Source organism: Jaculus jaculus, chromosome 1 (assembly GCF_020740685.1).
Source record: "Jaculus jaculus isolate mJacJac1 chromosome 1, mJacJac1.mat.Y.cur, whole genome shotgun sequence".
Lineage (NCBI taxonomy): Eukaryota > Metazoa > Chordata > Mammalia > Rodentia > Dipodidae > Jaculus > Jaculus jaculus.
The window spans coordinates 151,287,893-151,309,995 of NC_059102.1; the positions used below are offsets into that span (position 1 = coordinate 151,287,893).

The window sequence follows — 22,103 nt, forward strand, 5'->3', positions numbered from 1 at the left end:
TGACCTTTAGGGGATGTACCATGTAAGCCAGACCCACAAGGTGATGCAAGCATGCTAGGTTGCACATACACGCAAGGTGGCACATGTGTCTGGAGTTCCATTGCAGTGGCTGGAGGCCCTGGTGCACCAATTCTCTCTCTCTCTCTCATTAAAAATAATAATAATAATAACCAGGCGTGGTGGCGCACGCCTTTAATCCCAGCACTCGGCAGAGGCAGCGGTAGGAGGATCATCATGAGTTTGAGGCCACCCTGAGACTACATAGAGAATTCCAGGTCAGCCTGAGCTAAAGAGAGACCCTAACTCAAAAAAGAAAAAAATACAAAGAGAAAGAGGACTGGCCAGCTTCACCCACTCAGCACAATGGATGGAGATATCCTAGCCTCCCAAACTCCCCGTGGGGCTGGCCAAGGGGTCTATCTAGTGCTCTGTCCACACTTGTTTCTTTGCCGTTCTGACCATCCATCTGTCCCGAGCCCACCCCCTCACAAATATTCCTTACACTACACTGTATATTGGAGCCAGTGGCCTGGACCCCAACCCAAGAGAGTCCATGTCTGAAACCCTACAGGAAACGCGGAAGCTCAGAGGGGTGGTTTGGGGAGTGTCTCAGAGAAGAAAGTGAAGCTGGACATTCTGCAAAAAGTGGGGATTCCTGCTAGACAGCGCTGACCCCTGGGGGCCAGAGGAGCATGCGGGGAGGCATATCCGCCCGACCGACCAGCAGAGAGGGAGCACGACAGGACTACACACAGAGATTGCAACGGGGACAGCAAGGCTCCCCAGAGAGCAGCCAGGCGGCCAGGCTTGATGGAGGAGGTGAGAGAGGGCTTATCAGCCATGGGGACCTGACTGGCGGAGAGTAAAGCACGGTGTGCCTGGAAGAAGCGTGACTGACAGCTGGCAAGATGGCACTCGTCAACCAACTGATCCGTGAGAAGAATCAAGACTGGGGGCCCAGAGCAGTGACCCCCCCCCTTCTAGAACTCACTACTGAGCTGTCTGTGGACACTGAGCCATTGTCCAGGCCTTCCCTCCTCAGGGATCCCAGCTCTCAGAGAGCTCTGCTGTGGTCCTGGACTCCACTGCCACCCATGAGACCAAGGGTGCTCAGCCTGAGCCTTACCCAGGGTTTCCAAACACTTAGCTGGAATTTGGGGTCTGGGAGGAAGCTATTAGCAAGCCTGGGAAGTTTTTTTTTTTTTCTCTTTTTTCTTCTTTTGAGGTGTGTGTGTGTGTGTGTGTGTGTGTTGCATTCATGTGTATGTGCCTATGTGATGCCCCAGGCACTTGCCTGTAGAGGAGTGCTTTCACCTATGGTGGCCCGAGAGGAACACTACGTATCTTCTTACTTGAACCAGAGTCTCTAATTGATCCAGATCTTGCCAGGTTTGGAGTTGGGTTTTTTGGTTGGTTTGTTGGTTTGTTTGTTTTGGAGTTGATTTTTGTTGTTTTGTTTTTGCAAGCGCCAACAATTCTCTGACCTCTGCTACCCACTGGACTAGGGTGACTGGTGTGTGTGGCCCCGCCCAGCTGTTTATATGGGTCCCAGGGATCAAATCTGAGCAGTCTCTTGGGCATTCTCCTGCCACAAGAAGTGCTCTTGGGCTGGAGAGATGGGTTAGCAGTTAAGCGCTTGCCTATGAAGCCTAAGGACCCCGGTTCGAGGCTCAATTACCCAGGACCCACGTTAGCCAGATGCACAAGGGGGCACACACATCTGGAGTTCATTTGCAGTGGCTGGAGGCCCTGGCACACCCATTCTCTCTCTCTCTCCCCCCCCACCCCTTCTCTCTCTGTCTGTCACTCTCAAATAAACAAAACAAAGAAAAAGAAAAAGAAGTACTCTTAACCACTAAGATGGCTCCAACAAAGATGCTTGCTTTTCTGATGACTTTAAGGGATCAGCTGTGGGGCAGGAAAAGTCACAATCAGCAGGAAGCTTGCTCTGAGAGCAGGCGCCAGTGGGGACAAAGAAGAGGGAAGTGGACTCTTCCAGGCTGAGGACAAAGGTGAGAGAATCTAGGGCACAGGCAGGAGTCACCCAGAAGTCACTGGATACGGCTCACCCCCAGGAGGAGGCGGTGATGGGGCCCCAGCAGGAAGGAGCCTCGGGACCCCCTACTTCCCTTTATGTTTTCATCACCCACTGTGGCCATGCCTTGCTCTTGAAAATATAACTTCCAGTTTTAAAAACTGTTTGTGGGCTGGAGAGATAGCTTAGCACTTAAGGCACTCACCTGCAAAGCCTAAGGAGCCATGTTCAACTCTCCAGATCCCACATAATCCAGACACACAAAGGTGAGGCAGGAGAGATGGCTTAGCGGTTAAGGCATTTGCCTGCAAAGCCAAAGGATCCTGTCTCATTTCTCCAGGACTATGTAAGCCAGATGCACAAGGAGGTGCGTGCATCTGGAATTCCTTTACAGTGGCTGGAGGCTTTGATGTGCCCATTCTCTCTCTCTCTCTCTCTCTCTCTCTCTCTCTCTCTCTCTCTCTCTCTCTCTCTCTCCCTCCCTCTTTCTCTCTCTCAAATAAATAAATAAAATATATGTTTTTTAAAAAAGAGTCTGTTTTGCCGGGCATGGTGGCGCACGCCTTTAATCCCAGCACTCGGGAGGCAGAGGTAGGAGGATCACCGTGAGTTCGAGGCCACCCTGAGACTCCATAGTGAATTCCAGGTCAGCCTGGGCTAGAATGAGACCCTACCTTGAAAAAGAAAAAGAAAAAGAAAAAAAAAAGAGTGTTTTGTAGGGTGTGGTGGCATACATTTTTAATCCCAGCACTCAGGTAGGAAGATCACCATAAATTCGAGGGCACCCTGAGACTAAATAGTGAATTTCAGGTCAGCCTGAGCTAGATGAAACCCTACTTCAGGGGGGAAAAAAAGGGTGAGGCAAGCGCAAGATCGCACATGCCCACTAACTGGTGCAAGTGTCCGGAGTTCAATTGCAGTTCAATTGGTTGAGGCCCTGATGCACCAATTCTCTCTCTCTCCCCCTCTCTGGCTCTCCCTCGTGTGCTCTCTGTAAAAAAAAAAAAAATGCTTAAAAAAAAAAAAAATGAGGGCCAGGTGTGGTGGCACACACCTTTAATCCCAGCACTTGGGAGGCAGAGGTAGGAGGATCTCCATGAGTTCAAGGCCACCCTGAGAATACAAAGTGAACTCCAGGTCAGCCTGGGCTAGAGTGCGACCCTATCTCAAAAAAATAATTTTTTATGTTGTTTTTGTTTGAGAAAGAGAGAGAGAATGGGCATGTCAGGGCCTCTAGCCACTGAAACAAACACCAGACACATGTGCCATCCTGCGCATCTGGCTTACATGGGTACTGGGCAATCAAAACTGGGTCCATAGGATTTGCTGGCAAATTCCTTAACTGCTAAGCCGTCTCTCCAGCCCCAAAATATAACTTCTGTTATAAGTGACGGTGTCGGCAGTGAGGAGCTCTGGGCAGGGCTCTGGGTCAGTCCGCAGATGGGCGCTCAGTACAGGTGTCATGCTTTGGAGAGCACTGTCCCTGGAGCAAACAAGCATTGTCACCTTCGTCAGAAATAGCTATGACTAGCCAGGCGTGGTAGTGCACGCCTTTAATCCCAGCACTCGGGAGGCAGAGGTAGGAGGATTGCCATGAGTTCAAGGCCACCCTGAGATGACAGAGTTAATTCCAGGTCAGCCTGGACCAGAGTGAGACCCTGCCTCGAAAAACCAAAAAAAAAGAAATAGCTATGACTAGCAAGAGACCCTCAAGACTGTGCCTGTGAACACCCCTTCATAGAAGGGGGGGATTTGGAGAGTCATTGGACACCCACCTGAGGTCTTGACCATGCCCTCGGAAGCCTCCTTCCAAGCTGTACGTAATTCTGCCCCTGTGGCGTGTGGTCTCGTGACCTCAGAATGTGCTAGGCTATAGAAGATGTGTGTGGAAGGTTAACTGAAGAGGGAACTCAATCGATGCAGCTATGAGGAGGTCAGGTGCTACAATTACTTTGGGGCCACCTATGTTCCTGTAACGAATCCCTCACCCCTGATCTGTAAGGACGCCCAATAAACCCACTGGTGCCAGTTGTGGTGGCACCCAGCAGGAAATTGGTGACGAGGAGGAGGCAGGAGGATCAGGAGTTTGAGGCCAGCCTTGGCTACACGTTAAACAGCAACAACAGTGGCTCACTAGGTTAAACTCTGGTAAAATCGTATTTCATCTGTCTGTTTGGAAGGAAGAGGGCCTTGTCAGCATTTCTCCAGAAGAGGCTTACCACACCGGAGTCCCACACATGTGCACCCCACAGGTGCGGTTATCTCTGTTGTTTTCTCTCACTCGGAGACAAAGGCACTCTCTAGAAGTCACACGGCAAATGAGGGACCCTCTGAAGGTCAAATAAGTGGCTGAGGAGACTGGGGCTCTAATCCTGTTCTGGCCCCTTCCCAGGCTGCAGGGGCCCAAAGCCTCCCCAGGTGGCTGGCACACAGGGCTGGAAACAAGAAGTGAAAAGTGTTGTGCCAAGACCCCTGACCAGGAGCCAAGTCCCCCGGTCACCCAGGAGTCACCCAGGGAACCGCCACAGAAGCCGAGACACTCGAATGCAAAAGCAACAGGTTTCTTTATTGTAAGCCTAGGCCTGGGCTCCGTCCCCACAGTCCGGCACAGTGGTAATGAGGGAGAGAGCCCCTTTCTTTTGGGGGAAGGGGTTCATATAGGAATTCGAACAAAGAAGTAGGGGATAGATACATGATTGGTTGATTTAAACAGTTCTGGTTGGCTTGGGGTTTAGGGCAAAGTTGGGGGCAGGAGCTAGGGACACTCCAGGCAGATGAAGTCAACTCCACTGTCCTTGAAGTGGAGATTCCTCAGTTTCTTATCTAAGCAGGTGGCCAAGGCCTGAGGGCCCCCCACAGTGGAGTGTTTCTGCAAAGTCCTTGAAGTGGAGATTCCTCAGAAACATTAGGGGGAAAGGCAGCAATTAAGCAAGCAAAGTTTACAGAAGCAAAAGGTCAGCACATTGGCCAGCTAGTTCTCTATCTAAGTCAGGCCTGGGCCTTTTTTTAAAATGGTTATATTTGGTCTCATAAAAAGCACTCGGACAAAAGTCACCATATCTGAGCACAGGTCCTCCAAGGGATCTCCAGACACCGTAACTGCCCAGAGGCCAATAGAGAGCAAGCTGGCTGGCTAGGAAGCCAGGCACTAGAGCCAGACAGTTTTGAGGCTACAGGTCAGCACCCAGGCTGCAAAAAGAATTAATACTAAGAGGTGGAGAAGTAACTCTTGTGTGAACTCCACACCCCAGCTGCATAAGCTACCAGATGGCATCCTCTCTGGCCCCCTGTTACCAGTTTCTCAACCACTCCTGCCTCTCAGGTCCCTGTGTGCACCCTGCTCACTAGTGACAGCCACTGTGACCCTGCCATCCCCACCCCAGACAGGCCAGGCCCAGCCCCTGCAGTGAGAGAGCTTTGAGCCACGTGCCTAAAGTATGCAGGGCAGTCAGAATGGGGGATACGCCAGCTTGGGGGTCCAAACCCAGCTCCCAATATGCATAATAGACAACCAGTGCTTCACACCACCTAAGCTGGGGGCTGCATCTATCTGCTGTGCACACTGGAGGGGAGGCCGGGAGCTCTCAGCGCAGCCTGGTTTCTTGGGCGTCTTTGCAGGTGGCAGTATTTCCCAAGCACCCTGTTTCCTAAGCTTCCAAGGAGGCTGCTGTCTGCCCCTGTCTTCCCGAGCTAGTCTTCCCATTGCCGGGTCTCCAAATTTGTTGAGGGCAGCAGCCCCCACTACAAATGAGAGGCAAAAGAGGAAGGTGACGAAGGAAGAGGAAGTCAGAGGAGGAAGAAACATAGATGGTGGCATCCTCACACCCTCAAGTCCCCAGCGCTGGCTAGGCCAGCATCACACCCACCTGCACGTGGTTCCTGGGAGGCAGAGTGGGTGGGGGTTCTGTCCACTTGCTGGAGGGTACTGGATGATGACGCCTAGGAAGTGCTTTGCCTGCCCTTGACTTGGGTCTCCTGATTGGGAGAAGCTGAGCTGTGAGGAACCCAAAGAGGAAGGGACCTACACCTCACACCTCATTCTAGCACAGAGGACCCAGCTCTGGAACCAGGGAGACAGGGAGCAGCTACTCTGCCCAAGGAATGGGGTGGCCTGTCCTGTGGGCCCTTGGGGCTCTCTTGTGCCTTTGTGCCTCCCAGATCTTGGGTCAGGAGGGAAGCACCTGTCCAGGTGAAGGGGCACACATGAGCACACACACACACACACACACACACACACACACACACCCCTGCACATGCCTTCAGTGGGGCAGATGGAAAGAGCTAGTTTGGGCTGGTACCATATAGCCTTGGGGTGTAAGTAGCTGCAGGAAGAGGTGCTTTGCAGTGCTGTCCCAAAGCTGCACTCACTTTTGCTCTGTGCAGATGTCAAGATCTTGGGTCTTGGGGCCCAGGACAAGATGGCCATCATTCAAAGTTGCCCTGGCTTTCCTGGCCCACCAGGGTCCAAAGGGGAGCCTGGCAGCCCTTCTGGAAGAGGTGAGAACCTGGATGGGCAGTGTACTTCCAGCACCTCTTCAACCCCACCCATGGGATGGGGTCCAGTTCAGTCTTTGTGCTTGCAGGAGACCGAGGACCCCAGGGCAGCCCAGGAAAAATGGGGCCTCCTGGCAACAAAGGTAAGAGGGACCCTTCCCACAGGTCTGTCTGCCATAGAGGCAGCATCAGTGACACCTTATCCCCTGTATTCTCCTCCCTGTGCTCTGCCCAACTCCATTCCTGCACCTCCTAGAGGGCTGGGTGCTCAGGACTCCCAGAAACTAACTAACTAACTCTCTCTCCCTCTCCCTCTCTCTCTCTCTCTCTCTCTCTCTCTCTCTCACACACACACACACACACACACACACACACTCCCTTTTTTGTGGAAGCCAGCACTATGAAAATGTACCTTCTATTCACAGGAGAGCCTGGAGCCAGAGGCACCCCTGGAGTCAAAGGTGAGCCTGGTGACCAAGGCCATCTTGGGAGGGGACAGGAGTGGCAGCTCCAGGTGAGACAATCTAAACCTAGGGTCTCGCTGGTTCCAATGAGAGCCTTAAGCACAGAGAATGGAGGCAGGGAAGCAGTGCCTAGCAACAACACCCCAGAACTTCCTAATGGGCACTCCTGGGAGGGGCCTGTAGTTCTCTGTCCCCACCATACATACCTAGGTCTCGTTCTGGGGGCCAGAGTGTTGGGAGCCCACAGCCCAGAGGCAAGGCTGAATGCAGCTGCAAGGGGCACAGGGCAGAGGGCATGAGTGGAGCTCGAGCTCTGAGACAAGGCTATCACTCTGTACCTCTCTCCAGGGGAGAAAGGTGACCAGGGGGCCACAGGATCCCTGGGTGAGTACATCCCAAGTCTCCCCAAAGACTTGCAGCACCCTTACCCTGCAGCTGTGAGCTACAGGGAGACCTGAAAGCAGAGGTGGGACACTGGTATCGATGACGGCAGAAAGACCCCAACACTGAGGAGAGATAATTCATCCCCCACCTGCCCACCCTCCCTACTTCAGGGACTAAACCAGCCTGGGGAGTCCCATAGCCCCAGTCAGCCTCCTGGCCAGCAGCTGGACCTATTCTGACTCTGGACGGGGTCAGAGAGGACAAAGCCCAGAGGGCCCTGAAGGATCATGAGCTAACAGGGGTGAGGATGGGTGTGCTAGGGTCCGCAGCGCTAGACATGCCACAAGGATTACGGGCTTTGGGGTACTAGGGGGAATATATCTGTGCTGGGGAGGGGCCCAGGAAGATAAAGATGCTCATGTCTCGTGCCCAGGTGAGAAGGAGCTGGAGAACACGCTGTGCCAAACGGGTGAGTGGCCTCTGGGCCTGCCCTCCCACCCTCGCCAGTGGAAATACAGGGCGGGACCCCACAGTACTGCCGCAAGTTGGATCCTCCAACTTGCACGCCTGCCCCTGGAGAACACCCCAGGTGGAGGCCAACCCTCTCCCTGGCCCACGGCACAGGGGCCCGGAGCTGCAAGGATGTGCTGACCCGGGGGGTCTTCCTGACCGGCTGGTACACCATCTACCTCCCCGATTGCCGGCCACTCACCGTGCTCTGTGACATGGATGTAGACGGTGGCGGCTGGACCGTGAGTAAACAGCCTTGGTGTGGGGCGTATGGGGTTTGCTCATGGAAGCCTTGCTCAAAAAAGAAAAGAGAAAAAAGAAAAAAAAAAAAGGCAGAAGCCAGGGAGATGGCAGAGTGGCCAGAGAAAAATGTACTTCCACAAGGGGAATCCTGGATATTCATAGACCAGAATGTAACACTACATAGTGGGTGGTGAGTGGAGGGGAGGTAGAGGGTAGCAGAACTGGGTCATGACAGGTGCATCAAAACACCTGAAAACCAAAAAAAAAAACAACAACAAAAAACACCTGAAAACGCATCCCACACTGGGCTACTAATGCCCATTCATCACCTGTACATTCACCGGAGCCACCTATCTCCTCACCCTCTGCCCTCACCCACTAGCCGTCCCTCTGTGGGAACAAAGAACCAGGGCATGGACAGGGCCCTGGGTTCCTGCTCCCCAGGTGCTCACACTCACAGGCTGCCCTGCCCGCTGCACAGGTTTTCCAGCGACGAGTAGATGGCTCTGTCAATTTCTTTCGAAACTGGGAATCCTATAAAAATGGCTTCGGCAATCTAGGCACTGAGTTCTGGCTGGGCAATGATTACCTGCACCTGCTTACAGCCAATGGTGAGGAAACTGACCCTGCGCCAGCCCTGGCTCCCACCAGCCAGCCTGGGCTAAGCCCTTCCCCTCCCTCCCTCCCTCCCTCCCTTCCTCCCTTCCTTTCTTCTACCATGTGACTAGGAAACCAGGAACTTCGGATCGACCTGCAGGATTTCCAAGGTAAAGCCACTTTCGCCAAGTACAGCTCATTCCAGGTGTCTGGAGAACAGGAGAAATACAAGCTGATCCTGGGGCAGTTTCTCGGGGGCACTGCAGGTAGGTCCCACAGACAGCTGGAGGCCCTTGTCCAGAATATGCATGGGCCCCTGTAAGCTGACCCCTTGCCACCCAGAATGGGCTCTTCCTGAACCTTGGGAACTGACAGATGGCAGCCTTTCCAGGAGACTCTCTAACGAAACATGGGGACATGCCATTCTCAACCCACGACCAGGACAATGACAAGAACAATGGAAACTGCGCATCTTTGTTCCATGGGGCCTGGTGGTATCATGACTGTCACCAGTCCAACCTCAATGGACACTATCTGCTTGGTTCCCACGAGAGCTACGCAAATGGCATCAACTGGCTATCTGGCAAGGGTCACCGCTACTCCTACAAGGTGGCTGAGATGAAATTCCGGGCATCCTAGGCCACGGGGGTGGGGGTGGGGGGAGGTGCGTGGTGCTGGTGGCTGGTCCCACCCCCACTACTACAGCAATGCCCAGGCCAGGTGGGGAGAATGAGGGAAGAAGTCGTGTGAAAATGAAACCCACTTCCATCTCTTTCTTTCCCCCTGCCCCTCCCCTCTCCCGTGTACTCCCACTCCTTTCTGGACAATGCCCGGCACGTGGCCAGAGTGTGAGAACTACTGATGAATACCTGACACTAATAAAGGTCAAAGAATAAACCAGACATGGTGGCGCACGCCTTTACTCCCAATACCTGGGAGGCAGAGGTGGGAAGATTGCCATGAGTTTGAGGCCACCCTGAGACTACATAGTGGATTTTAGGTCAGCCTGAGCTTTCAGAGCAAAACCTTACCTTGAAAAACCAAAATAATAATAATAATAATAAAATTAAGGTCAAAGAAGCAGAGCTGGTAGCCTAAGAACCCCTCAGAGGGTCTGCTGGAGTGAAGGGCATCAGGTAAGGGAGGCTCTCACATATCCCTGACAGCCTTGAGGCTAAAACCCAGGGAGCCTTTTTGTTGGGTTGGTTGATTGGTTTGGGTGTTTTGTTTGTTTGTTTGTTTTGGTTTTTTGTTTTTTTGTTGTTGTTGTTGTTGTTGTTTTTTGAGTTAGGGTCTCACTCTAGCCCAGGCTGACCTGGAATTCACTATGGAGTCTCAGGGTGGCCTCGAACTCACGGCAATCCTACCTCTGCCTCCCGAGGGCTGGGATTAAAGGCATGCGCCACCACACCCGGCTTAGTTTGGTTTTTTGATGTAGGGTCTTGCTGTAGCCCAGGCTGACCTGGAATTGACTATGTAGTCTCAGGGTGGCTTTGAGCTGCCTCTGCCTCCTGAGTGATGGGAGGAAAGGCTGTGCCACCATGCCCAGCTTGCCAGGGAGACTTTAAGACGAGCTTGACCTCTGGGCAACTTGCCAGAGCACCAGAGAAGTAAAAGCAGAGCCTTCCTTCCGGGGCTCACTTCCAGGAGCAACCCCACTGCGGAGCGGGAGGCCTGAGGGAGACCAAATCAGCTCCTGCTACAGCCCAACGCCCACCTTAGAGAGAGGAGCCCAGCGAGGGCCACATGAGGCTAGGGGTGTCCTTCCCTCAGCAGCTCCATGCCCTCCCCTGAAGTCATGGGGGTCACAAGGCAGAAGGGCCAGTGCCAGATATAGCCTCAGAATGCCAAGGGCAGGCAGATGGGGAAGGGTGACCCCAAAAAACAAGCGTGGAAAACAGGTTGTCAGGGGCCATGCAAATGGGCCAAGGGAAGCTATAGATGTATGGAAATCAGCCAAACAAACAACAAAAAAAATTAAAGGCCACTGAGCAGACTCTCAGCTGAGCCAGAACCTAGAGGCCACTCCCCTGAAAGAGGCCCTGGGGATCCATCCCTTTTCCCATGTCCATTCTCCAGCTTGTGTTCCAACCCGAACCCTCAATATTCACCAGTGACTCTAACTACTGACAGTACTTCTCCAGGAAGCCCTGACCCTCCATTCCCTCTCATACCCTGCTTCTCTCTAGAAGGTGAGCTCCCTTGTGCCGAGACCCCTCTGTCTGTGTCTGAATTATGCCCCTACCACATTCATGCTTAAGTCCTAACCTCTGGAACCCCAAAATATGACTGCATTTGAAGATGGGGCTTTTAAAGAATTCATTCATGTGCAATAGGGTTACTGAGGGACCCTAATATCCATGTGACTGATGTCTTTAAGATGTTAAGACACAGATGGCAGAGTGTCCCCAGAATTTACTATCTTTCAGCTCTGACCCAGATGTGGGTTTTCCTTGCCAGGTTAAAACCCAAGACAGGGCCCTAAACATTTCTTCCCAGGCACTTTCTGAGCAGTTTCTTGTTTTTTCTTTTTTAAAAAATGTTTTATTTTTATTCATTTGACAGAAAGAGAGAGAGAAAATGGGTGTGCCAGGGGCCTCTAGCCACTGCACACGTACTCCAGATGCATTTGCCACCTTGTACATCTGTCTTATGTAGATCTGGAGAATGGAACCAAGGTCTTTAGGCTTTGTAGGCAAGCTCCTTAACTGCTAAGCCATCTCTCCAGCCCCCCTGAAGGCACCATGGGCTTCCCCAACAGCCCTCTGGCTTTCATGTTACCATCTCCTAGAGATTTCCTGTTTAGCAAGTCCACAGTCCCTCCATCCCCTCAACAGCAAAGGTGGCTACGCACTTCAGCCTCGTGCCCTTCCCCCGGCCCCCGCTTTGTGTCTTTGTAGAGGCTCTGGTCCTGGACACCTCACCTCCAGCCTCACTTATATCAACGTGCCATCTCACTCACTAAGGGTCTCCCATCCCCCACCCTTGACCTGGCACGTCTGAGACTGAAAGCCAGAAAAAACCTACTACCCCTTTTCCCTCTCTCTCCTCCACTCCCCCAGGGTGTTAACTTTAGCTCAGATTGGTGTCCAACTCAATACCTGACTGTGGACACCTTCCAGCGGTGTTTGGATAAACGTGAAATGAACACACATCAGGCAAAATATGATTTAAATGGAGGGTCAGGGGGTGCACTGTAGTGCTCCCCAAACTGACTGTACTCGCAGCTTCTATTTAGATTCAGGCCGTCAAAGCAGTGGGGAGTCAGGGCATAAGACAGATCACGAGTTATTTGTTTAGGTTTATTTCATCAGGAAATCTTTGGAAAAGCTGTGAGCTCCCCATCTTCAAGAAGCTCCACCCAAGGCTTAGCCCGTACAGAGATTATCCTTTCCAATTAACTTGATCTTCACGTCGGACTGTCTCCACCTTCCCCAGTGTTGAAATTACCAGCACACACACACTACAGCTGGTAACTCGCCACACTTCTCATACAGACATGCTCACCCCAAACTGTAGCCCTATTTAAATCTGCAATGGTCTCTTAAACCCAGCCCACACAGCTGAGCACCACCAAAGACAACCGCTGGGCTGCGCTCCCCGGGGGACTTCTAAATCTAGGCTGGGACATCACCAGGCGAGCTCCCCATACGCCACTGAACCCTTAGCAACCCTCCCACTTCTGTTTGCTGCTCCTCACCCTTCACTGGCAAACTAGGTCTCGAATGCACCACCGGTGTCCTTGCATTCTGCATGCTGAAGAAATGTCTTTGCTCCTTCCAGCCTCTGGAACAAGCCCTCCACTCCTGGTTCAAACTTTTGGGGCCCCTCAGCCCACAGGCTCCCCTCTGGGAGCCAACTGGAGGTCCCATGTCCTAGCCTTTTCCTATCCTGCGAGCACCTTCGGCCGGAGTGTAGGCAATCAGCCCAGCTCTCAAGGGGCTCGGACTCCTCCGTGGGACCCCACCCCTAACACTGATTGGCACCTTTGGAATGTGCGAAATAATTCCCAATGTCACTACTCCGTTGTTCACTTTCAAGAGACAACCATTGACTGCGTGCGATCTTAAAGCAAAGCCCCATCCCAACAATGCAATCACTGCGCTCTGTGGGTGTGCAAAGTGAGGCGGGGTTAGGGAGGCCAGGGCTGCGGGGCGCAACTCGTACCTTCCGCCAGCCTGCTGGGGAACCCAAGGTCAAGAACGCCCAGCTGCCGATGTGCGACCCATACTAGGAACTGCAAGATAGAGCTCCTGCTCCTATAAGCCCCGCCACCTCCCAGTAGATCACCCCAGATCCCCCCCCTTGCCCCGCGGGCTTGGGCAAGCCCACACTGGGCACCACGCCCCCCCAGACCCCGCCCCTCTCCGCTGCGCTCTGCGCAGGCCCACACCTTAGGCCCCGCCCCCGCCCCGCCCCGCCTCCCTGCGCTGCGCCTTGCGCAAGCCCGCTGCCTAGGACACGCCCCGTCCCAGACACCGCCCTCTGCCCGGCCCTGCTCCCCGGCTCCCCTAACCTGTCCAACCATGGTGAACCTGGGCCTGTCCCGGGTGGACGACGCTGTGGCTGCCAAGCACACGGTGAGAAGTCCAGGCTTGGACACTGAGCCCCAGGCCTCAGAAGCTGACCTGGACGAGGCAGGAGTCTGGGGTGTCCTATGAGGGAGCAGGGCTTGAAGGGGAGGGGAGACTCTCCCACCATGAGGATGGGCCACTCTGGGTGGGTTTAGGGGGAGGCGGGACATGTCCAGTCACCAGGACCTCACTTCTCATGGCCAGGGTGCAGGGACCGAGGGAATGGAGAGAGGAACTTAGCCACGAACCCCTCCCCTATCCCAGGGACTCGAGGAATATGCCGCGTGCCAGTCGAACGCCTTCATGAAGGGTGTGTTCACCTTTGTCACAGGTAAACTGGGTCCAGGTCTCAAGGGGCGAAGAAATGACGCACCCCAAGGTGGAAAAGAAAACACGCCCTCTCTTGTTCTTCCCTGTCTCCCCAGCAGGTGGCGCCAAAGTCACCTGCTTTGAGGTGCAATTGGCACCCTGATGGTCACATTGCTGGCTAACTAATGAGACCTTGGTTCTTGACAGGCACCGGTGCGACTTTTGGCCTGCAGATGTTCATTCAGAGAAAGTTTCCATATCCTGTGCAGTGGAGACTGTTGGTGGCCGCGGGTGGGTACACCAGGATGGGGTGCCTGGGTTCTGCAGTGCGTTTGTGTTACCATCCCAGACTGACTTCTGCAAGGATGGTTTTTGTTGTTGTTTTTGTTTTGTTGTTTTGGCTTTTGTTTTTGTTTTTTTTTTTCCGAGGTAGGGGTCTCACTCTAGCCCAGGCTGACCTGGAATTCACTAGTCTCAGGGTGGCCTCGAACTCGCCTCGAGCTCTCGGTGATCCTCCTACCTCTGCCTCCCAACTGCTGGGATTAAAGGCGTGCACCACCGCGACACACTAAGGTTTTGTTAAGGAGCAGGCTGTGGTGCTAGCGCTCTGCCTCTGGAAGTTTGGGGTGGAGCCCACTCACCGTGTCTGCCCAGTAGCCTGTGCCAGGTTCCCTTCTGTGAAGTCCCCAGCCCACCTCCTTTCTGTTCTCTGCTCCCTAGTTGCAGGCTCTGTGGCCAGCTATGGGGTAACTAGAGTGGAGACTCAGAAATGCAGCAACCTCTGGCTCTTCCTGGAGACAGGGCAGCTCCCCAAAGACATGAACACAGGTGAGAGGACCCCTGGGGCATTAAGAAGTGTGAGCCTATGTTCCAGTGCCTGGAATTTCGGGCAGGCAAGCCTGGGACACCCAAATGATAGAGTGGAGCCTGCCATGCAGTCTCTGCTTCCTAACTGGGGGGCTGGGGATAGGATTGGACCCAGCAGACCAGGCTTGTGTGCTGCAGATCAGGGGGTGGGCAGTAAGGTGATCCTAGGACAGAGGAAAGAACAGAGTGAGGAGTATGGGCAGGGCACAGTAGCTACATGGGCACTCCAAAGAGTGCCTCGGACTGAGACCCAGCATCTGATACCAAGCTGGTGACCCCAAACCCACTGCACCTGTTACAGGACCTGGGGTTGGTGTTGAGACAAGATTTCATGTAGCACAGCCGATCTTGAAGACGCCATCCTCCTGCCTCTGTCTCATAAGTTCTGGGATTACAGGCATGTGCTCCTGTAACTGTCAGGACTCAGTTTTTGCTAGGATAGAAGAGAGTCAGGGACCCTAAGCAACTTTGGACATGAGTCCAGCCATCTCCCTTTGCCTCTTACAGATCGTCACAGCTAGGAGAGAGCTCCATCTGCTGGGGTGTGGAGTCCTGGACCGCCCAACTCCTGACTGTCCCTCCCCACCTCCCCTCCACACCTTTAAGCGCCCTCTATCCTCTACACATAGGCATGGTCAGGGCTGGCCCAAACCCAGGACCTGCCCAGCAGGCCAGCTCAGAAAGGCCTGAAAGGGACGTCTCCTCCAGGGAAGTAAGAAGCCAGGCCATCACTGTGATCCAGAGAGGGGCGTGTCCCGTTGCAGGCAACTGGCAGAAGGGATCTGTGTGCCCTGCTGGCTTTATTCCCAAGTCCAAGGAGACATCGGGTACTGCAGGTGTGGTGCTAATAAACAGCTTGTCCTTTTTCCCACTGAACTCAAAAGCAATTAAGAAACAAGGCAGGGGGTAAGAAGATATGGTCAGACACCTTTGTGACCATACAGCCGACATTGGAGGACGTACAGGGGAAGTTCCTAACAGAACTAGACATTCCTACCAGTCCTGTGAGCCACATGGGACCAACCAAGGCCTCCCCTCGTAGGGTCTTCAGCTATACAGCATGGCTGGAGGAACAGAGAAGTGGGAGACAGCCTGGGCAAGGGTGCCAGTTCTACGCATCTGCTTAGCATTAGTAAAGCCCCACCCCACCCCCAGGGAGGAGCAGAGCAGCAGAGTTCTCTCCACCAGAAGAATGAAAGCCCCCGAGCAAGCCAGACTACTCGCTCGGCCCAGCCCCTGAAGAGGTCAGTCCCAACCCTGGTGTCCCCGTAGCTGGCTGGCCCACCACTCAAGTCTGTGCTCAGCCCTGGTTAGCCTCTGCTGATCATTCAGAAGGATGTCTACAAGCACCTGACGTGTTTGTTCTCAAAGTTGGTGGGGAGGCAGCATGGCAGTGGGTCGTCGCTTGGGCAAGCTAGTTTTACTCCTTGTAAAAGTCCAGGGGGCAAGCCGGGCGTGGTGGTGCATGCCTGTAATCCCAACACTAGGGAGGCAGAGGTAGGAGGATCGCTGTGAGTTCAAGGCCACCCTGAGAGTACATAGTGAATTCTAGGTCAGCCTGAGCTAGAGTGAGACCCTACCTCAACCAACCAACCAACCAACCAACCAACCAACAAACAAACAAAAAAGTCCAGGGGTAGTGTGGTGTATGAGTCTATGCTCTGCTGCCAACAGCATGCCGCAGGCTTGGGGGAGTGATTAAGTGTTTGGAGCCACACATGGTGGTGCATGCCTTTAATCCCAGAACTCGGGAGGCAGAGGTAGGAGGATCACTGTGAGTTTGAGGCCAGCCTGAGACTCTAGAGTGAGTTCCAGGTCAGCCTGGGCTAGAGTGAGACCCTACCTTAAAAGAGAGAGGAGGCAGAGGGAGGACGAGGAAGAGGAAAGGGAGGAGGAAGAAGAAGGAGAAGAAAGAAGGTGTTTGGGGCTGAGGAGATGGCTCACTTAGTAAAGCGCTAAAGAACTTGCCATGCAGGTGTGATGACCTGGGTTCGGATTCCCAGGCATAGCAGCATGTGTCTGTAACCCCATCCCTGGGAAGTCAGAGACAGGAGAATCCCTGGCACTTGCTGAATAACTAGTCTATCCAAAACACCTAGTTCTAGGTTCAATGAGAGACCCTGACTCAATACACAGGGTGGAAAGCAATTGAGAAAGATGCCCACTATCAACCTCTGCCCCCTTACACAAAAAGATGTTTAAGGCATTTATTTCAGCCCATGGTTCTGAAGGCCCAGGGCCACATCTAATAACTGTGTTTCTGGTGAAGGCCAGAAGCAGCAGCACAGGGCATCACGTGGCATGAGAAGGAGCACAAGTCTCTGCTACGAAGCCACTAGGATGTGATTTTGGGGGCTACACCCTAATGACTTGAGTCACTTCCCAGAAGCCCCACCTCTAAATGGCACCTTTTCACCTTCTACCCTCTTAATATCTCACCATGGGCCTTAAAAATCCTGCATGAATTTTGGAGAACAAACCCTGCAGTGGTCCAGGGTTGTTCTAGAGTTAGACGTAGGCCCCCTTTTCAGTCTGTTCCTGGCTATAACGGCTCCTATTTCCAAATCTGCCTCATGGTTCTAGGTGGCTCCATCTGCTCCAGCCCTTGTCTTCATCCCATTTCACAAGAAGAAAAAGGGGGAGGAGGGCAGTTCACCCACCACTGCTCACACACGAGGAAGTCAGCCTTGTCTTGACAGCCCTGTGTCCCACAAAAATTCAGGGGTTCTATTTTTTTTTCATTTTTAAACACTCATCTTTATTGATAAATTAGGCTCCTATTCATATCGTATTTTCAGACATAAGTTTACAGTTCTATTTAAAAAAGAAACAGGTACGGAAAACTGTTGCCAAAAACAAAGTAAATGTCTCTCAGCATTTATGACCTTGAAATTATATCCAAGCAAGAAGTCAATAAGTTAACTTATTTGTTTATAAAAATAATTATCAAGTAATGTCTTATAATAGAGCTGCCACAGACTTAATATTAACTGTGTAGCTTATTTTCTTTCTTGCCTGAGATAAAACTATGTGGAAGAATGTGTCATTAAATTAGGGGAACAGACGGGTGTGGTGGGGCACACCTTTAATCCCAGCACTCAAGAGACAGGTAGGAGGATCACCATGAGTTCAAGGCCACCCTGAGACTACATAGTGAATTCCAGGTCAGCCTGAGCTACAGTGAGACCCTACCTCAAAAAGCCAAAAAACAAAACAAAAACTCCTTTGGGCTGGAGGGATGGCTTAGTGGTTAAGGCACTTGCCTGCAAAGCCAAAGAACCCAGGTTCAATTCCCCAGGACCCATGTTAGCCAGATGCACAAGGGGGCTCACATGTCTGGAGTTCATTTGTACAGGGGCTGGAGGCCCTGGAACGCCCATATTCTCCCTCCCTCCCCCCCCCCTCTCTCTTTCTCTGTCAAATAAACAAATAAATAATTTTTTTTAATTTGGGGAACATTTCTAAAACCAACAGAAAAATCTTAAAAATAAAAAAAAACACCTCACTTATAAAAAATTAGTTAAGGCCTCTGAATGAGGAACCTTTAATGTCTGGGCTATTCACCCTTTCCTGATTATCCCCATCCACCCACACTCATCCTCAACTGAAGCTATAGAAAATTTCTGAAGTGAAAAAGTAGTTTGAGTTTACCAGTACATAAAATTATATGTAAAAATCAATAACATATATACTCAAAACTATTTGTGCTAAGTTTAACATATAATTAATATAAATATAAGATGTGTAATCATGTTTGGTACTCGGCCTTCTAATCACTACAAAATAAGGAAAATTTAGGCTTTAAGTTGGTATTAAAGCAGATCTCTGGGGCTGGAGAGATGGCTTAGCGGTTAAGCGCTTGCCTGTGAAGCCTAAGGACCCCGGTTCGAGGCTCGGTTCCCCAGGGCCCACGTTAGCCAGATGCAAGAGGGCGCACGCGTCTGGAGTTCGTTTGCAGAGGCTGGAAGCCCTGGACCGCCCATTCTCTCTCTCTCCCTCTATCTGTCTTTCTCTCTGTGTCTGTCGCTCTCAAATAAATAAATACATAATTTTTAAAAAAAAAAAGCAGATCTCTGTATCTGGTGGCATTTTTAAAACACATGTTATAAATATAACATGTTTAAATTCAATTTTATTTATTTGACAGAAAAAGAGGGAGAGAAAGGGGGAGAGAGAGAGAATGAGTGCACCAGAGCCTCCAGCTACTGAAAACGAACTCCAGACACATGCACCACCTTGTGCATCTGGCTAACATGGGTCCTGTGGAATCAAACCTGGGTCCTTTGGCTTTGCAGGCAAATGTCTTAACTGCTAGGCCATCCCTCCAGCCCATATATATCATTTTTAAAACAAAACAAACACTTGTAGATCCATAGATTTTCACCCCCTTTCTGAATGAAAGATTGTAAGGGAAAACCTTACATGTTATGAGAATCAGAGCAACTAAAATAAATCCCAGACCTTATTTTAATATTTGAATCTAGTTTTTAGGTATTTCAAGAGTAATTTAAAAATAAGATTCCTTGATCCAGAGAAATTCAAAATTTGAGATGAACATACCTCTCTTGCTATATCAACATTTCAACTCTGTCAGCTGAATGAACGGTACTCTATCCTTAACTATCAGTAAACAAAAGGAGTAAAAGCTTGTATTCATTATTAGCCAAGAACCAAAATTCATTCTTTCAAGTAGTTTAACCTATTAAATGTGTCTATTATAAGATTCTGTTTCTTAGAAAGTAATATTTCTTCTCTTTCATTCCTGAAATATTTCATACTCAAGCAAGTCATAGGTAATCATTGGTAAGTTAGCTATAATTAAATACCTCTTTTGTTGTGCATATAAAACATTCCTATAGCCTTTAAAACTAAATTGTCTTTGACAAAGAGTTTAAATTAATGGGAAAGTAGTTGGAGTCTCATGGTACATAAGCTCTTTACTGAATGACACCAAACAGGAAGGGTAAAATGTAGAATGAGAAACTTCTGCTCACAAAACCATGGCAGAAGCTTATATTTTAAAATATGGATAATACAGCCAGGCGTGGTGGCACACGCCTTTAATCCCAGTACTTGGGAGGCAGAAGTAAGAGGATTGCCATGAGTTTGAGGCCACCCTGAGACTCCATAGTGAATTCCAGGTCAGCCTGGACCAGAGTGAGACTCTACCTCAGAAAACAAAACAACAACAACAAAAAAACATATATACATATATTAGATAGATAGATGATAGATAGATAGATAGATAGATAGATAGATAGATAGATAGATACATACATACATACATACATACATACATACATACATACATACATACATACTAAGCAAGCACCTTTAACCTCAGAGCCATCTTCCCAGCCCCTTAAGTTTGGATGACTTTATGCATTCCCCGAGATTTACTGGGAGTGTCAAAGTCTGTTTATGAATCACTCAGAAATCCCACAGCACTGCTCAAGGTGTTGCACAGTCATGGAAAACTTTTTGCTTGTTCACCTTCAAGCAGCTCAGCCTCTATATCTCAGGTATGTTTGGCAGTATATTTTATGACCAGTACATTTTTCGGTTGTGATTTCTTTTTTGGTTTTTCGAGGTAGAGTTTCACTCTAGCTCAGGCTGACCTGGAATTCACTATGTAGTCTCAGGGTGGCCTCGAACTCATGGCGATCCTCCTACCTCTGCCTCACGAATGCTGGGATTAAAGGCGTGTGCCACCTCGCCCGGCTGGTTGTGATGTCTTAGCCAGTGCACTTGTACACACTACAGTGGGGGAAAGTGTTGACTGAAACGGTTTTTTGTTCATTTATTCATGCACTTGGGCCAGTCCTGGTGACCATGTGGAGCCATGCTCAAAGCTAGGAGCTCCAGACCTGGCAGCCATTCAGCTGCCAGACTCAGGTTGCTGTTGATCACTAGTGCTAATAAAGACAGGCTCTCTGATGCATCATCCTTCCTGAGGCTCAAAAATGATTCTGGAGTTATTCAGAGGATTTCTCTCAAGCCTTTATTTTCTTGTTCAAGTTGGAATATTTGCTCCTGTTCCTTGCAGCACTACTGCTCTTCAATTTCAATATCCTTCTGAAGGGTTAATAGCTTTCCCTGAAAACCAGAGGGAACTGAAGAGTTAATAACTATCCCTAAGACTAGAAGGCCTTAAAGAAACATCAGAGGCATTCAGTCCCACACAGGCCTGACAACTCCCTGATTGATGTACTTCCCTTAGCTCAGAAGGCCTTGAAGGAACAGAAACCATCTGGGGTATCCTCCCTTAGACAGTCCTTGCCGAGAAAGGCCAATTATGAACAAAGACACAAATAGCTACAAGTTCCTTATCTACTTCCTTTGGACCTGCCTGTGGTCCAGTCTGTTTTCCTTAGGATTCTCCTTATAAGCCTGAACCCCAGCATAGCTCAGTACTTCAGCATCCATCCTGCAGGAAGGCTGCTGCCCCTTATCACTGTACTTCAGTCAACAGTCTGGCTGTTGAGATCAAGTCCGGTGTTGGCTTTTCTCCTTACACCTACTTACTATCCTTACACCTTCCTCGTTACGGCTGCCATTTCAGATATCTGGTCAACATGTGCTTGTAACTCATTCTAGTCAGCTTGCAAATGTCTTCTCTCCAGTCCAAGCTGAGTGCTTTAAGGCTGTCAAGATTCATCAAGGAAGAACCCTTTGGAGCTATTGCGATGCCCCATGTCAATCTTGGAGTGTTTGTTCTTTTAACTTCAGTGTTATACCTGGATCATCTTTCTTGCTAGCCATCAGCAATGTAAACATATGTTCCCCATACTTGCTCATTCTGAGTTCCAAGGCTGGCTGACTGATGCTTCTTCCAGGGGTGTGCGGAGTTCTTTATCCTCTGGCTGCAGTTCTCTGATTTGTCTGTTTTCTTGCTGGATCCCCATAACTAATATGGATCGTGGGTGATGTCTTGCAACTTCATTAAGTTCTTGAATTTCTTCCTGACACTGCTTTATTGCTTCTACCTGCTTGTTGAGAGCTGTGGTCTGCTCAGTGAGAGATTCTGCTGTGTTGCCATGATCTCTCAGCCTTTCAACAAGGGCTTTACTTAGCATCAGCAAGTGCCTCCTCAATTGTGCAACTCATCCGGCAAAGGTTAGTCAGCAGAAATCCCATAGGCCAGAAATAAATGGAATGATGTAGTCCAAGTCTTGACAGAAAGTAACTGCTAACCAAGATTACCATAGCCAGCAGTTATCTCGGCTTCCCGCTTCCGTCCCTCACTGGCACCGAGGACACACGGCTTTCAGCCGCCCCCGGGGAACCTGAGACTCTGCGTCCTAGTTCCGCCTCTTCAGCCAGCACACGCGAAAAAGGAACAGATGGCCGCACTGCGCCCCCCCCCCCCCCCCCCCCCCCCCCCCCCCCGCCTCAGGGAAACCTCCACTCATCATACACCCAGGGCTTCTATTTTTGAGGGGGAAAGAAGAGTTGATTTTGAGAGGACAGAAACCAAGTTAGTCAGAAACCAAGCTGAGCCAACAAGAACTAGAGAGGTAAGCAGGCCATGGCAGGTCCTTCCAGCCATCTGAGAGTGAGGCCCGGGGCTGGAACAGAGAGAAGGGATGAATTTGGAGTTTAGGATGGACAGGAAAGTGGCCAAAA

At 50.9% G+C, this 22,103-nt stretch overlaps 2 protein-coding genes and 1 pseudogene across 3 annotated transcripts; 2 read left to right on the forward strand and 1 right to left on the reverse strand.

Annotated features, from left to right (window-relative positions):
* The first annotated feature begins 6,123 nt into the window (after positions 1–6,123).
* On the forward strand, positions 6,124–9,366 carry LOC101607524 (ficolin-1-like). The gene is made up of 10 exons (XM_004654095.2): positions 6,124–6,224; positions 6,419–6,532; positions 6,619–6,672; positions 6,955–6,990; positions 7,342–7,377; positions 7,811–7,846; positions 8,002–8,129; positions 8,612–8,741; positions 8,859–8,993; positions 9,119–9,366. The coding sequence occupies exons 1-10, from the start codon at positions 6,137–6,139 to the stop codon at positions 9,364–9,366; spliced, it is 1,005 nt and encodes a 334-aa protein (XP_004654152.1). The 5' UTR covers positions 6,124–6,136.
* A 3,824-nt stretch (positions 9,367–13,190) lies between these two features.
* Positions 13,191–15,353, forward strand: Tmem141 (transmembrane protein 141). 2 transcript variants are annotated; one of them, XM_045159683.1, is made up of 5 exons: positions 13,191–13,307; positions 13,506–13,632; positions 13,818–13,901; positions 14,331–14,438; positions 14,985–15,353. In XM_045159683.1, exons 2-5 carry the CDS (start codon positions 13,605–13,607, stop codon positions 14,996–14,998), a joined length of 234 nt encoding a protein of 77 aa, XP_045015618.1. In that variant the 5' UTR covers positions 13,191–13,307; positions 13,506–13,604; the 3' UTR covers positions 14,999–15,353. The 2 variants fall into 2 exon arrangements, with proteins under 2 accessions (XP_045015618.1, XP_045015614.1); XM_045159679.1 differs by having other exon boundaries at positions 13,566–13,632.
* Positions 15,354–21,070: 5,717 nt separating this feature from the next.
* On the reverse strand, positions 21,071–21,584 carry LOC101610407 (annotated as a pseudogene).
* Between the last annotated feature and the right edge of the window lie 519 nt (positions 21,585–22,103).

What these genes read in the sequence shown, in the direction of transcription:
- LOC101607524 (XM_004654095.2), top strand. Translation starts at nt 6,137, where the DNA reads ATGGGGTGGCCTGTCCTGTGGGCCCTTGGGGCTCTCTTGTGCCTTTGT. An exon ending in GGGGGCCACAGGATCCCTGG is followed by an intron (nt 7,378 to 7,810) that starts GTGAGTACATCC and finishes TCTCGTGCCCAG; the next exon opens with GTGAGAAGGAGCTGGAGAAC. An exon ending in GTTTCTCGGGGGCACTGCAG is followed by an intron (nt 8,994 to 9,118) that starts GTAGGTCCCACA and finishes CAGCCTTTCCAG; the next exon opens with GAGACTCTCTAACGAAACAT.
- Tmem141 (XM_045159679.1), top strand. Translation starts at nt 13,254, where the DNA reads ATGGTGAACCTGGGCCTGTCCCGGGTGGACGACGCTGTGGCTGCCAAG. An exon ending in TGTGTTCACCTTTGTCACAG is followed by an intron (nt 13,633 to 13,817) that starts GTAAACTGGGTC and finishes GGTTCTTGACAG; the next exon opens with GCACCGGTGCGACTTTTGGC. An exon ending in GAGACTGTTGGTGGCCGCGG is followed by an intron (nt 13,902 to 14,330) that starts GTGGGTACACCA and finishes TCTGCTCCCTAG; the next exon opens with TTGCAGGCTCTGTGGCCAGC.